This window comes from Salvelinus alpinus, chromosome 29 (assembly GCF_045679555.1).
Source record: "Salvelinus alpinus chromosome 29, SLU_Salpinus.1, whole genome shotgun sequence".
Classification (NCBI taxonomy): Eukaryota; Metazoa; Chordata; class Actinopteri; order Salmoniformes; family Salmonidae; genus Salvelinus; species Salvelinus alpinus.
In genome coordinates, this window is record NC_092114.1 from 31159094 (window position 1) to 31171928 (window position 12835).

Genomic DNA, 12835 nt, shown 5'->3' on the forward strand with positions numbered 1-12835 from the left:
GGTGAATACTGTCCAGTGCTTTTCCACCCTCCCAAACCCCACTAGATGGCGCACGGAGTAGAAAACCACACTAATTGACAAGCCATCACAAGCGTCAAGAGAAGCATTAAGCTAGGCTAATTGGTCCTTGTGTGTATTTACATTGTCAAAGCTTAAACCCAACATCCTTCCTTGACCTTTGGGTGATATGAAAATACTGGTTGTTTAAAATGGCACAAAGGTCTAAGGCACTCATCTCACTAGTCCCTGGTTCAAATTCAGGTTGAATCACATCTGGCCGTGATTGGGAGTCCTATAGGGCAGTTCACAATTGGCCAAGCATCATCTGGGTTTGGCAGTCATTGTAAATAAGTTTGTTCTTACCTAGTTAAAAATAAACTGTCGCCTGGAATCTAAACAGAAACAGTAGTGTGGATTCCAGCGAAGCTAGATCCACAGAATACAATAACCTGTTCTACGTATCAAAGGATGGGCTTCAAACGGCAGAAATCTGAAGCAACACAGGTATCAATAAAGCACACATGGAAGGGGGTTTGACAATGGTATTATTTATTGTTTTTAGTACAACCGTTAAGTCAACTAGTAACATTATCTATTGAGATGCCAAAGTGCATTCCATGTGTAGACCCAGTCTTCCAGGAACATCATAGATAATACACAAGCCTGAAAAAAAAAAAGTTAATTCATGGACCTACAATAGAACAAAGTCATGTGCTTTGAGACAAAACCCCACTTTACATAAGCAAAAAACCTGCAGTGGCACAAAGATTAAACTTGGGTGAGTTGAATGGCACCCTATTCAGTGCACTACTTTTGGGTAGTGCATTAGGGAATAGGATCAGGATGCCACAGTCCTTTAAGAGCAAGACTAGAAGTTCTCGAAATAGTAAAAGGTGCGATACTACACCTGCTGTGAAAAAGGTGAAATTGATCAACATGTTACCAACCCAGATCAACAACCATTGATCAACTATTAGCCAGGTGTAACAGATACAAGATTCCAAAGCAGCACTATGGAAGAGATCATGTCGAGGACCTATGCATAGAGACATGCTTCCTTAAAGGATAAGTACATATACTGCTATTTTTCATTAGGTCAGAAGATGCAATGACAAACGCTAAATAGCCAAAGAAATGGGCTGTGTATGAAATGGTCACTAGTGGTCAAATCCTTGCTTCCTTAATTTCTCTCAAAGCTTCATTGAGGAAGTCTAAAGAAAAGGACTTTAGATCCTCTCCAATGCATTTGAGGAATTGACGGTTAGTAACTTGCAGACCACCATGGAGTAGAAGCAACAAGGGGACAAAAATAGCCACGTGTAAAACTAATGCAAGTACACTTATAGCAGGAGAGAAGTTGAATTCACAAACAGGGAGAACTTTATTATTTTCGTCAATAGGTGGGTGGCGGTGAAGACAAAAATACTGGCCATTAACTAAATATAAATCAATCTTTGGATATGTAAAAAACCCTCTAGTATACAATCCCCAATAGACAGAAGTTCAGTTTTCTGATGTCTCGGCACCGCCCTCTTTGGTTTCCTTTTTGGCCCGCACCTCTTCCAGTTTCTTGTCCTGAGAACAAATAGAAGTTCAAAAGTGACATATCCTTCAAAATAACATTTAAACAGACCGTACAAAGGGCAACTTGTGTCAGTGACAACATACATTCATATTTTCCATCACCAATTTGTCATGGTTGACCAGTGACATTGGTGTTAACTGTTTGTGTGAAATCAAAATGTTGATAACTTCTGAAGTCTCCCAACTCAAATCACTTGCAGAGATAAGTGTAGGCTGTTTCAAATGAATGGTGTTTTAGACAGTCTATGGGGAGCACAGCAAAATAGCCTCACTACTTTAGCTAGCCAGCCAACTTAGCTGGCTAATGTAGCTAGCTTCTTTACAATGACTTGACGCAGTAAAGACACACTAGCAGATGTCTTGTGTCCTCCATTGAAAACAACTGGTAGCAGGGTCAGACTGTCACTGAAAGACTGGTTTGCATGTAAAAGATATCAAGAGGCCAACATACCTTCTCCTTGAACTTCTCGCTCATGGCTGCCTGAAGGGCCTCCTTGTTCTCTTTGTTGGCTTCCATCTTCTGGTTAAGCTTCTCCTCAGCTATCTTACTGAAGTTGTTGTTCTCCTCCATGGCTTTCCTTTGCACCTCCTTCTCATGCTCCCTCTTCTCAGCTAGGTGCTTCAGAACCTCGGCTTCATGGGACTGGAGGATGGCGCAAAGGGGAGAGTTTGATTCAGACACCCAACAAAACATTTGACTACTACAATAGACTGTCAAGCAGGGCTCCCCAAAAAGGCGGAACCCAGGCCAAATAAGTTCAGAGTAAATAAAGTTGAGGCTGGACATGACTCAACTAGCACCAAGTGATTTTAACTTAGGAAAATCGTTCCAAAGTATTACCACTCAGACACGTAATCCTATACATATATAAGCAAGGATTAGGTTTAGTCAAAAATCAGTTTGGGCTTGTCGGTCAATTTGCAGTCTACAAATTTTGTAATTATGTTCCGGGCCCCGACTAGCCACTTCAAAACACAACCCTCAGCTGAATCTAGTTAATCGTAGGCATAGAGGCATGTAATGCATCATGGCAAAAGGTTAACGTGTATCCACACACTAGCGATAAAAATGTAAAAAAATTAAGGTAGTTACATTTCGGGATATAGTAATATTTATTGGGATCCAAACAGGATATCATTTAGTGATATTGTATTGACAAAACTATTTGTACACTAGTTGGTGGTACCAAAACTACAGTATTTTTTGTTCATTAGCTTGTGTGCCTTTTTATTTTTTTTTTTTAACTAGGGAGACAATGTTTCTAGCACTTAATTTCCATGACTGATCAAAACTCGTTTTGTGGCTCAGTCTTGTCCATCTGCAGCAGACATATGGTGAACAATATGTCTGGAATATTGAAACAACCAGTATTGAATCAGGAGAAACACAATACATAATGTAACCTAAGCAGGGTGGGAAATTACAATAATTACACACCCCGGGAATTATTTATATTTTTTTAAATCATGTGCATCAGCTTTTTTTTGGTCCTCCAATAAATCGCTATCAGCGTTAAAAATCATAATCTGCCGACCTCTAGACACATCACTACAGACCCTGCTTTGATACTGGGCACCATTACAACCAGCCGTGATCAGGAGTCCCATAAGGCAGTGTACAATCGGCCCAACGTCGTCCGGGTTAGGGGAGGGTTCGGCCGGGATAGGCTGTCATTGTAAAATAAGCATTTGTTCTTACCTGACTATCATAGTTTTAAAAAAGTAGTATCCTGCTCAATTCAATTTGTGACAAGTCTTTTAGCCAATACATGTTACAATAGTATTTATTTTATCTAGTAAAACAGTTCTACAACTGAACATCAAGAATCAGTGTCACAAAATGCTGAGTGATAAATTAGCTGCATTATTAGTTCAGGATTCGAAATCTGACATTTAAAGGAGCACAGAAGTGTTCATTTTAAATACAATTACTAAAAGTTAATGGTTGAAATATTTTTGGTGTTCCATGCTCAAGCACATTGTACCCCCAAATATTTGCATCATTAGGAGAGAAAGTGTTCAGCTGCTCCTTTAAGGGACAGTCCATTACTGTGGTAATCTTTGTCTGTGCTAGTTGCAGACAGCAAACTAATATTGAAAAACTTATATATATATATATATATTTGGGCTTTGGATTGAAAAACTTCCCAAATTCTGTGTGACCACCCAACATGGCTGGTGAACTTTCTTAACCATCAAAGACAAAATATACCCGCATTTGACATTTTCCACCTTAATGTCATGATAATAACCTATTGTCCTTGCTATTCCCACACCTAGTAAATACATTCCCCAAAATTGTGCCAGTCAAGGCTAGGATTTCACCCCCCCAAATTTGTTTTTAGATAACAATATACACAATTATTCATGGGTGAGGGTATGTGACCTTTTTTTCTTTACAATAGTTTTACCTTTAGAGGACCCCTTTTGGCTCAAGAGCACACCCATAAGCAAAACTTCCGTCTAGCATCTTTAACTGGAGCACGACCTACCTTCCTCCTCTCCTCTGCAGCCTCCAGTTTCCTCTGGATCTCCTCCAGGGACAGGTCCTTCTTCTTGGGGGGAGACAGAGGGAACTCTCCCTTGGCGTCTGGAGCTGGAGCACCCAGTATCACCTCAAACGCCTGGCCAGATGCACGTTTGTCAATCTCCTTTACCTGAATATCTATGAGCGGACAAATTATGCATTTGTTATTAATCAAAGTTCATTGGTGGGCCACAGATGCAACGAATTGCTTGTGTTTTCAACAGCGCAATAACAAACAATATGCACATAATCCAAAATTTAAGAAATCAGAAGCAGCAATGCCAGAAAATATATTTTAAGTGTATAGCCAGCATATGACTAGAAACTGTACATCAGCAGTAGTTATATAATGATCCATGACTAGAAAGCAGTACACAAACATATGAACTCCAGGTGAGGGATACATGTAGGCTGACAGTTAAGGGAATGTGGCACTTGTTCAGTAAAAATGAAAAACTATTATTTCCAAATGAGGGACGAGGACAGGAAACTGAACATTACAGAGAGAAGGCCACTGTGTGGACATTTAACTAGGGTTCCCCCATTTCCAAAAGACACTGCATCTCCTGGATTGCTGGGAATAGACGTGACTGGTCAAAACAATACAGTGGAAGCGCATCATTAGACTGGCTTCCACTTGGTCATTTCTTTCAGATGGAGAGGGGTGAGAAACAATTAATTTCACATCTTTCAAAATCACAACTTACCTCCGCAGGAGGTGGCCATTTCAGCAGTGGACAGCAAGTCAATGTACCTGGAAGAAAGTTCTCAGTCACATTTACTTAGCCTTTTTAACACTAGCAGTTGTCAGTGCCTTTACAGTAACCCGGCCTTAACCCCAACAACCAAGCCTGCCAACACTTGATAATGCATTAGTACGTCCTTGAACATGAAGAACCAGCTACACCCACTCCCAAGGACTGGATGAAACTTCATCTCATCTTTACAAAGTGCCTGAATCACTAGCACCCTCTAGTGGGATAGAAACACAATTTACTGTGTGTTTAGGTGGAAGACTGACTAAACAGGAGGGTAAAGCAAAACAAGGTCCACTCAGTGGCGACATCCTTCGGTCATGTTCAACAACAAGCAACACCCTATTAATACAGCCCATTTTTTAAAAACTGTCTGGTATTCATTCACAGCTAAATAACTACATGGCACATTAAACTACATTAGCAAGTGATAGCCACGTGCAATTAATAATATACTACTGTAGATGGGCGAGGGGCCCTTTCAATGCCCATCTACAGCGGCTCAGTGCCCTTCTGTTGCATGGATACTTTGAACTAACAGGCCATGGCTAGAACAAAAAGGCTAGAGCTTTCCAAAATTGCATGGTATTGAAAATGCGATTGGGAAGCTGCAGATATTTGGCAGCTATAACCTACAGACGACGCCAACAAACCTAATCTATGAATATTCAAGCAGATTCAGCAGAAGACATTCAACACAAGCTGCAACGGTGCACCCGTGTGAACATAGCGAACTAACTATAAGCCACAGGGGGAGAAAAAGAAATAAGTTCCAACCGCCGCAAATTCGAGAGCACGTATTACTTGAACCGCCCAATTGCAAGAAGAATCAGAATCGCCTTTAATCGTCGCACACATTTGCATGTACAGGAATTTGACTGAAATGGTGCTGCTAAAGGACAGACAAAGACGCTGAGGTGTGTAAACAGATCACGATAAATTGGGAGGGACACCTGCAGCAATCAAAAAGCTCTGATTGTTGTCTTGAGGTTGACAATCAATAGGTAACGTTTCAGGGTCACAACAAAAAGGTCGTATAGCTTCCAAAATATCAGTTAGTGGCACAACAATGGCTCTTTTGTTTGATTGCAATGAACGTCAATGAGACCAGTTGCAAACAAAGAGGAGCGCGTGTTCAAGGCAGCTCCGCCCGTTTAGCTATTCGCATGCTGCCCCTCACGACACCAAGTGCACAACTAAGTTAAACTAATAATAGGTCAGAACATTTAACGAGAAATCATTTAAAACGTCAAAAAAGCTGATAATTGTTAATGGCGACTGGAAGCTTCAAATACGGATGGTAGCGTTTATTTTGCAAAGGACCCTGCAAACCAAATGTTTAAAAAGTAATGGAGGCGCATCAGTTGATGGCTGACCAAAGTAGAAAATTTGCTAATTTAAAAGATTCAAAGCGACGTGTGTATATTATTTTTATAAATTCATGACTTCACTAGCTACGTCGTGTAATCAATCAAATAATTTGCCTCACGCTATCAAGTGTGCATCCCTAACCAGCAAGTAGTGTCAAGACAAACACCCATTGGTAAACGACAATTAACGTTAATCACAGTCTGAAGCTGAACAGATCAAATATGGTTAACGTTACTGTGGAACAACAAGTCACCCACCATTAGATCAATGGTCTTTTTACAATTGCATACATTTTTCACCAAAGCATCAATGAAAGACATTAAGTTACCAATGTCTGAGCAACAACCTTTAAACGTTGACTAGTTACTGTAGGTTGGTTGCTAGTTAACGTTAAAACAAATAAATATATTAAAAAAAGAACCGATATCGTTTAGCCAGGATTGAAACTGAGGTAACGCATTCGATCACCACTTAACAAAAAAAAAATTAAGGTAAAACCAGTACTTTCATAAATCAGGCAAGATTACCTACAATTACAATCTTTAAGTCATATTTTTGGTACGGATAACGTTAGCTATATTACACCCACCTTAATAACACAGTGAAACAAAATTCTCCTTAACAGCCAGACTTTAACCGCGAATTCTATGCTCGAGCATGGCCAGTTCGCGCATAAAAAGCCCCAAATGTGTGTCGTCAAAGCCAATTCTACAATTCTATTGGCTGTTTATTACTCTCTCCGCACTCCTGGTAGTTGTAGTTTTAGTCTTTTCTAGACGTCAACACAGGCAGACGAGTATCTTCCTAACATTTCAATTACTTTGGTAATGAATAATGAAATTTGAATGAACATATAAATTGATTGTTTCAATTTAATTGATAAAAAATGTGTATTTTGGGGAAGAAATGTCAAAAGTGTGTCTTTGACCTACATCAGTCAGTCAGCCCTTGAATGAAGTGTGTGATGATTCAGGGTGTGCACCATTACATAAGTCTTCATTGTTTAGCTCCAACTAACCAGATGCACGTTCTCGACCGTGCGCTCTCGAGGACTGTAGGGTAGCTATACGATTTATTAACTTTTTCATCACGTTGTCTGCACTATTTTATTTTTTGCAACATCGTCCATAGTCATGACTGTTATTGTGTCCTACTTTATTTTTTATCACACAGAGATATATGACTGCAAAGGATCCATGGAATGACCCATATTTCCTCCAGAGACAGAAAGCTGCAGTCAGACATCATTTATCAACCATTTGTCTGACGTCAGAGGACTTGAGAGGACTACACCCCCAATCCTGAAAGAAGTCAGCTTCTGTCTGTTTGTTTTTAACAATTCATTAAAAATAAAAACCTGAAATGTCTTGAGTCAATAAGTATTCAATCACTTTGTTATGGCAAAGCTAAATAAGAAATTTGATTAAATTAAAATTTGATTAAAACAAATTTGATTAACAGATCACGTAAGATGCATGGATTCACTCTGTCTGCAATAATAGCGTTTAACATGATTTTTGAATGACTACCTCATCTCTGTACCCCAGACATAAAATTATCTGTAAGGTCCCTTAGTCATGCAGTGCATTTCTAACACAGATTCAACCACAAAGACCAGGGAGGTTTTCCAATGACTAACAAAAAGGGCACGTATTGGTACTGTAGATGGGTAAAAATAAAGAAAGAAAAGCAGACATTGAACATCCCTTTGAGCATGGTGAAGTTATTAATTAAACTTTGGATGGTGTATCAATAAATCACATTAATGAGTACCACTATCCATATTTTCAAGCATTGTGGTGGCTGCATCATGTTATATTTTTTTTATTTTTTTATTTCACCTTTATTTAACCAGGTAGGCTAGTTGAGAACAAGTTCTCATTTGCGACTGAGACCTGGCCAAGATAAAGCAAAGCAGTTCGACACATACAACAACACAGAGTTAACAACACAGAGTTACACATGGAATAAACAAACATACAGTCAGTAATACAGTAGAAAAAAAGTATATATACAGTGTGTGCAAATGAGGTAAAATAAGGGAGATAAGGCAATAAAATAGGCCATAGTGGCGAGGTAATTACGACATAGCAATTAAACACAGGAGTGATAGATGTGCAGAAGATGAATGTGCAAGTAGAGATACTGGGGTGCAAAGGAGCAAAATAAATAAATACAGTATGGGGATAAGGTAGTTGAATGGGCTATTTACAGATGAGCTATGTACAGGTGCAATGATCAGTGAGCTGCTCTGACAGCTGGTGCTTGAAGTTAGTGAGGGAGATAAGAGTCTCCAGCTTCAGCGATTTTTGCAGTTCGTTCCAGTCATTGGCAGCAGATAACTGGAAGAAAAGGCGGCCAAAGGAGGAATTGGCTTTGGGGGTGATCAGTGAAATATACCTGCTGGAGCGCGTGCTGCGAGTGGGTGCTGCTATGGTGACCCGTGAACTGAGATAAGGCGGGGTTTTACCTAGCAAAGACTTGTAGATGACCTGGAGCCAGTGGGTTTGGCGACGAGTATGAAGCGTGTGCCAGCCAACGAGAGCGTACAGGTCGCAGTGGTGGGTAGTATATGGGGCTTTGGTGACCAAACGGATGGCACTGTGATAGACTGCATCCAATTTGCTGAGTAGAGTATTGGAGGCTATTTTGTAAATTACATCGCCGAAGTCGAGGATCGTTAGGATAGTCAGTTTTACGAGGGTATGTTTGGCAGCATGAGTGAAGGATGCTTTGTTGCGAAATAGGAAGCCGATTATAGATTTAATTTTGGATTGGAGATGCTTAATGTGGGTCTGGGCGGAGAGTTTACAGTCTAACCAGACACCTAGGTATTTGTAGTTGTCAACATATTCTAAGTCAGAACCGTCCAGAGTAGTGATGCTGGAAGGGCGGGCAGGTGTGGGCAGCGATCATTTGAAGAGCATGCATTTAGTTTTACTTGCATTTAAGAGCAGTTGGAGGCCACGGAAGGAGAGTTGTATGTCATTGAAGCTCGTCTGGAGGTTAGTTAACACAGTGTCCAAAGAAGGGCCAGAGGTATTCAGAATGGTGTCATCTGCGTAGAGGTGGATCAGAGAATCACCAGCAGCAAGAGCGACATCATTGATGTATACAGAGAAGAGAGTCGGCCCGAGAATTGAACCCTGTGGCACCCCGATAGAGACTGCCAGAGGTCCGGACAACAGGCCCTCCGATTTGACACACTGAACTCTTTCAGAGGAGTAGTTGGTGAACCAGGCGAGGCAATCATTTGAGAAACCAAGGCTGTTGAGTCTGCCGATAAGAATGTGGTGATTGACAGAGTCGAAAGCCTTGGCCAGGTCGATGAATACGGCTGCACAGTAATGTCTCTTATCAATGGCGGTTATGATATCGTTTAGGACCTTGAGCATGGCTGAGGTGCACCCATGACCAGCTCTGAAACCAGATTGCATAGCGGAGAAGGTACGGTGGGATTCAAAATGGTCGGTAATCTGTTTGTTAACTTGGCTTTCGAAGACCTTAGAAAGGCAGGGTAGGATAGACATAGGTCTGTAGCAGTTTAGGTCTAGAGTGTCTCCCCCATTGAAGAGGGGGATGACCGTGGCAGCTTTCCAATCTTTGGAAATCTCAGACGATACGAAAGAGAGGTTGAACAGGCTAGTAATAGGGGTTGCAACAATTTCGGCAGATAATTTTAGAAAGAGAGGGTCCAGATTGTCTAGCCCGGCTGATTTGTAGGGGTCCAGATTTTGCAGCTCTTTCAGAACATCGGCTATCTGGATTTGGGTGAAGGAGAAATAGGGGAGGCTTGGGCGAGTTGCTGTGGGGGGTGGAGGGCTGTTGATTGGGGTAGGGGTAGCCAGGTGGAAAGCATGGCCAGCCGTAGAAAAATGCTTATTGAAATTCTCAATTATAGTGGATTTATCAGTGGTGACAGTGTTTCCTATCCTCAGTGCAATGGGCAGCTGGGAGGTGGTGCTCTTATTCTCCATGGACTTTACAGTGTCCCATAACTTTTTTGAGTTTGTGCTACAGGATGCAAATTTCTGCTTGAAAAAGCTAGCCTTAGCTTTCCTAACTGTCTGTGTATATTGGTTCCTAACTTCCCTGAAAAGTTGCATATCACGGGGGCTATTCGATGCTAATGCAGAATGCCACAGGATGTTTTTATGCTGGTCAAGGGCAGTCAGGTCTGGGGAGAACCAAGGCCTATATCTGTTCCTGGTTATAAATTTTTTGAATGGGCCATGCTTATTTAAAATGGTGAGGAAGGCACTTTTAAAGAATAACCAGGCATCCTCTACTGACGGGATGAGGTCAATATCCTTCCAGGATACCCGGGCCAGGTCGATTAGAAAGGCCTGCTCGCTGAAGTGGTTTAGGGAGCGGTTGACAGTGATGAGGGGTGGTCGTTTGACCGCAGACCCATTACGGATGCAGGCAATGAGGCAGTGATCGCTGAGATCTTGGTTGAAAACAGCAGAGGTGTATTTGGAGGGCAAGTTGGTTAAGATGATATCTTTGAGGGTGCCCGTGTTTACAGATTTGGGGTTGTACCTGGTCGGTTCATTGATAATTTGTGTGAGATTGACGGCATCAAGCTTAGATTGTAGGATGGCCAAAGTGTTAAGCATGTCCCAGTTTAGGTCACCTAGCAGCACGAGCTCTGAAGATAGATGGGGGGCAATCAATTTACATATGGTGGGTATGCTGGTAATCGTTAAGGACTGGGGAGTTTTTCAGGATAAAAAATAATCGGAATGGAGCTAAGAACAGGCAAAATCCTAGAGGAAAACCTGTTCCAGTCTGCTTTCCACCAGACACTGTGAGATGAATTCACCTTTCAGCAGGACAATAACTTAAAACACAAGGCCAAATCTACACTGGAGTTGCTTACCAAGAAGACAGTGAATGTTCCTGAGTGTCCAAGTTACAGCTTTGAATTAAATCTGCTTGGAAATCTCAAAATAGTTGTCTAGCAATGATCAACGACAAATTTGACAGAGCTTGAAGAATTCCGAAAAAAATGATGGGCAAATGTTGCACAATCCAGGTGTGGAAAGCTCTTAGAGACTTACCCAGAAAGACTCACAGCTATAATCACTGCCAAAGTTGATTCTAACATGTATTGACCCAGGAGGTTGAATACTTCCTAATCAAGATATATATATAGTGTTTTATTTTCCATAATTTTTTCAACAAATGTTCAACATTTTCTTCCACTTTGACATTATAGTATTTTGTGTCGATCGTTTACCAAAAATGACAATTCAATCCATTTAATCCCACTTTGTAACACATCAAAATGTAATGAATATCAAGGGGTGTGAATACTTTCTGAAGGCACTGTAGTTGGAGGATTTCATTTGCGAAAGCAGCACCGTTTACTTTCAGTGTTCTCTGCTGATGTAGCTTATACTGCTGTAACCCACTATGGTTTTGTATTCCATCAGCATTCCCAGTCCTGCTGTGCTGTGTTGAGAGAGAAAGAGTGAGTATGTGGCTGTGCGTGTGTGCACTGTGTAAGGCTTAGTAAGGCTTGTAACAGCTGTAGTATTAACACTGATCACATAATTAAAGGGATAAACAGCAAGGAACTTTACCCCCCACTTAATCTATTTGAAAAAAAGGAATTAGGTTCAGTGAGACAGACATGTTTTTTATATGTTGTGTTTATGGGATAATACCTATCACTCCATGACAAATCTTAGAAAATTGGGGTAAGGGGATGAGAGCATACATAAGGTTAAGGCATAATACTTAGGCTATTGACGTATTAGTTAACACAATGCTTCTGTTGGACAATGATGCCTCAAAGAGAAGCAAGAATCACATTTCTTTAAGATATCAGACTAATATCTATTTGGCACTGTGTTTGCCATCCTTTCAAGTCACCATATGGTGGTCCCCTTCAGGCAAGATGGTTAACAGGCGTTACATCCCCCTTTCTCATTGTCTACACCCATCTACCATCATCCAGCTAATGCATAATTAGGATTGAATGATGGTGACTAATTATGAATAATGGTGGTAAGTGGTAGAACAATGTATTCTGTCTCCCATAATGTCAGTAGTCTTTTTAGTATGATCCCTGCCAAAATTGAATCCATGACCTTGCCATTGCCAGCACCATGCATGCTCTTACCAACTAAGCCACATACTTCTTCAGACAGTATCTCCTTCCTACATGCACCAGTAGCTATAAGATTCATGGGCAAGATGAAACTTATGTTTTGTGATTGAATACACTCAAGGCCTCTGTATTAGACACACAAAAAGAAAGGTGGTTATGTAAATGTTAGTGTTGGGATAGAAGCAGAATTAAACTTCCATCAATGTGAAACGACAAACTATTTCATTTCATTATATTTTTAGCCCGATTCTCTATCCTGATGGCAAAGAAAAACAAGAACCCAAACTTAGAAGAGGCATTGATTTTGTTCAGGCTGTGATGTCGAGCTCTCTGAATATTTTAAACTTCCATGGGTTTATATTTAGATTGCAATTTTGCCGTTTGTGTCACTTCGGTTCTAGCTCACTATTTAACCAATTGCATTCTATATCAGTTGTACATACCTTAGTTGAATGCACTGATTGAAATTCGGTCTGGAAA

The 12835-nt window shown here is 40.7% G+C and overlaps 1 protein-coding gene and 1 long non-coding RNA gene across 2 annotated transcripts; one reads left to right on the forward strand and one right to left on the reverse strand.

The window, feature by feature from the left end:
* Positions 1-532: 532 nt before the first annotated feature.
* LOC139558429 (stathmin-like) lies at positions 533-6985 on the reverse strand. The gene is made up of 5 exons (XM_071373557.1): positions 6827-6985; positions 4819-4865; positions 4077-4249; positions 2036-2227; positions 533-1575 (listed from the first exon to the last, which is right to left on the reverse strand). Exons 2-5 carry the CDS (start codon positions 4835-4837, stop codon positions 1504-1506), a joined length of 456 nt encoding a protein of 151 aa, XP_071229658.1. The 5' UTR covers positions 4838-4865; positions 6827-6985; the 3' UTR covers positions 533-1503.
* Positions 5380-7598, forward strand: LOC139558431 (uncharacterized). Its single transcript, XR_011671576.1, has 2 exons — positions 5380-5783; positions 7411-7598. It is a non-coding gene; the product is annotated as an uncharacterized lncRNA (long non-coding RNA).
* Positions 7599-12835: the final 5237 nt, after the last annotated feature.

What these genes read in the sequence shown, in the direction of transcription:
- LOC139558429 (XM_071373557.1), bottom strand. An exon ending in CTGCAGAGGAGAGGAGGAAG is followed by an intron (nt 2,228 to 4,076) that starts GTAGGTCGTGCT and finishes GCCATCCTCCAG; the next exon opens with TCCCATGAAGCCGAGGTTCT. An exon ending in GCGAGAAGTTCAAGGAGAAG is followed by an intron (nt 1,576 to 2,035) that starts GTATGTTGGCCT and finishes ATTTGTTCTCAG; the next exon opens with GACAAGAAACTGGAAGAGGT.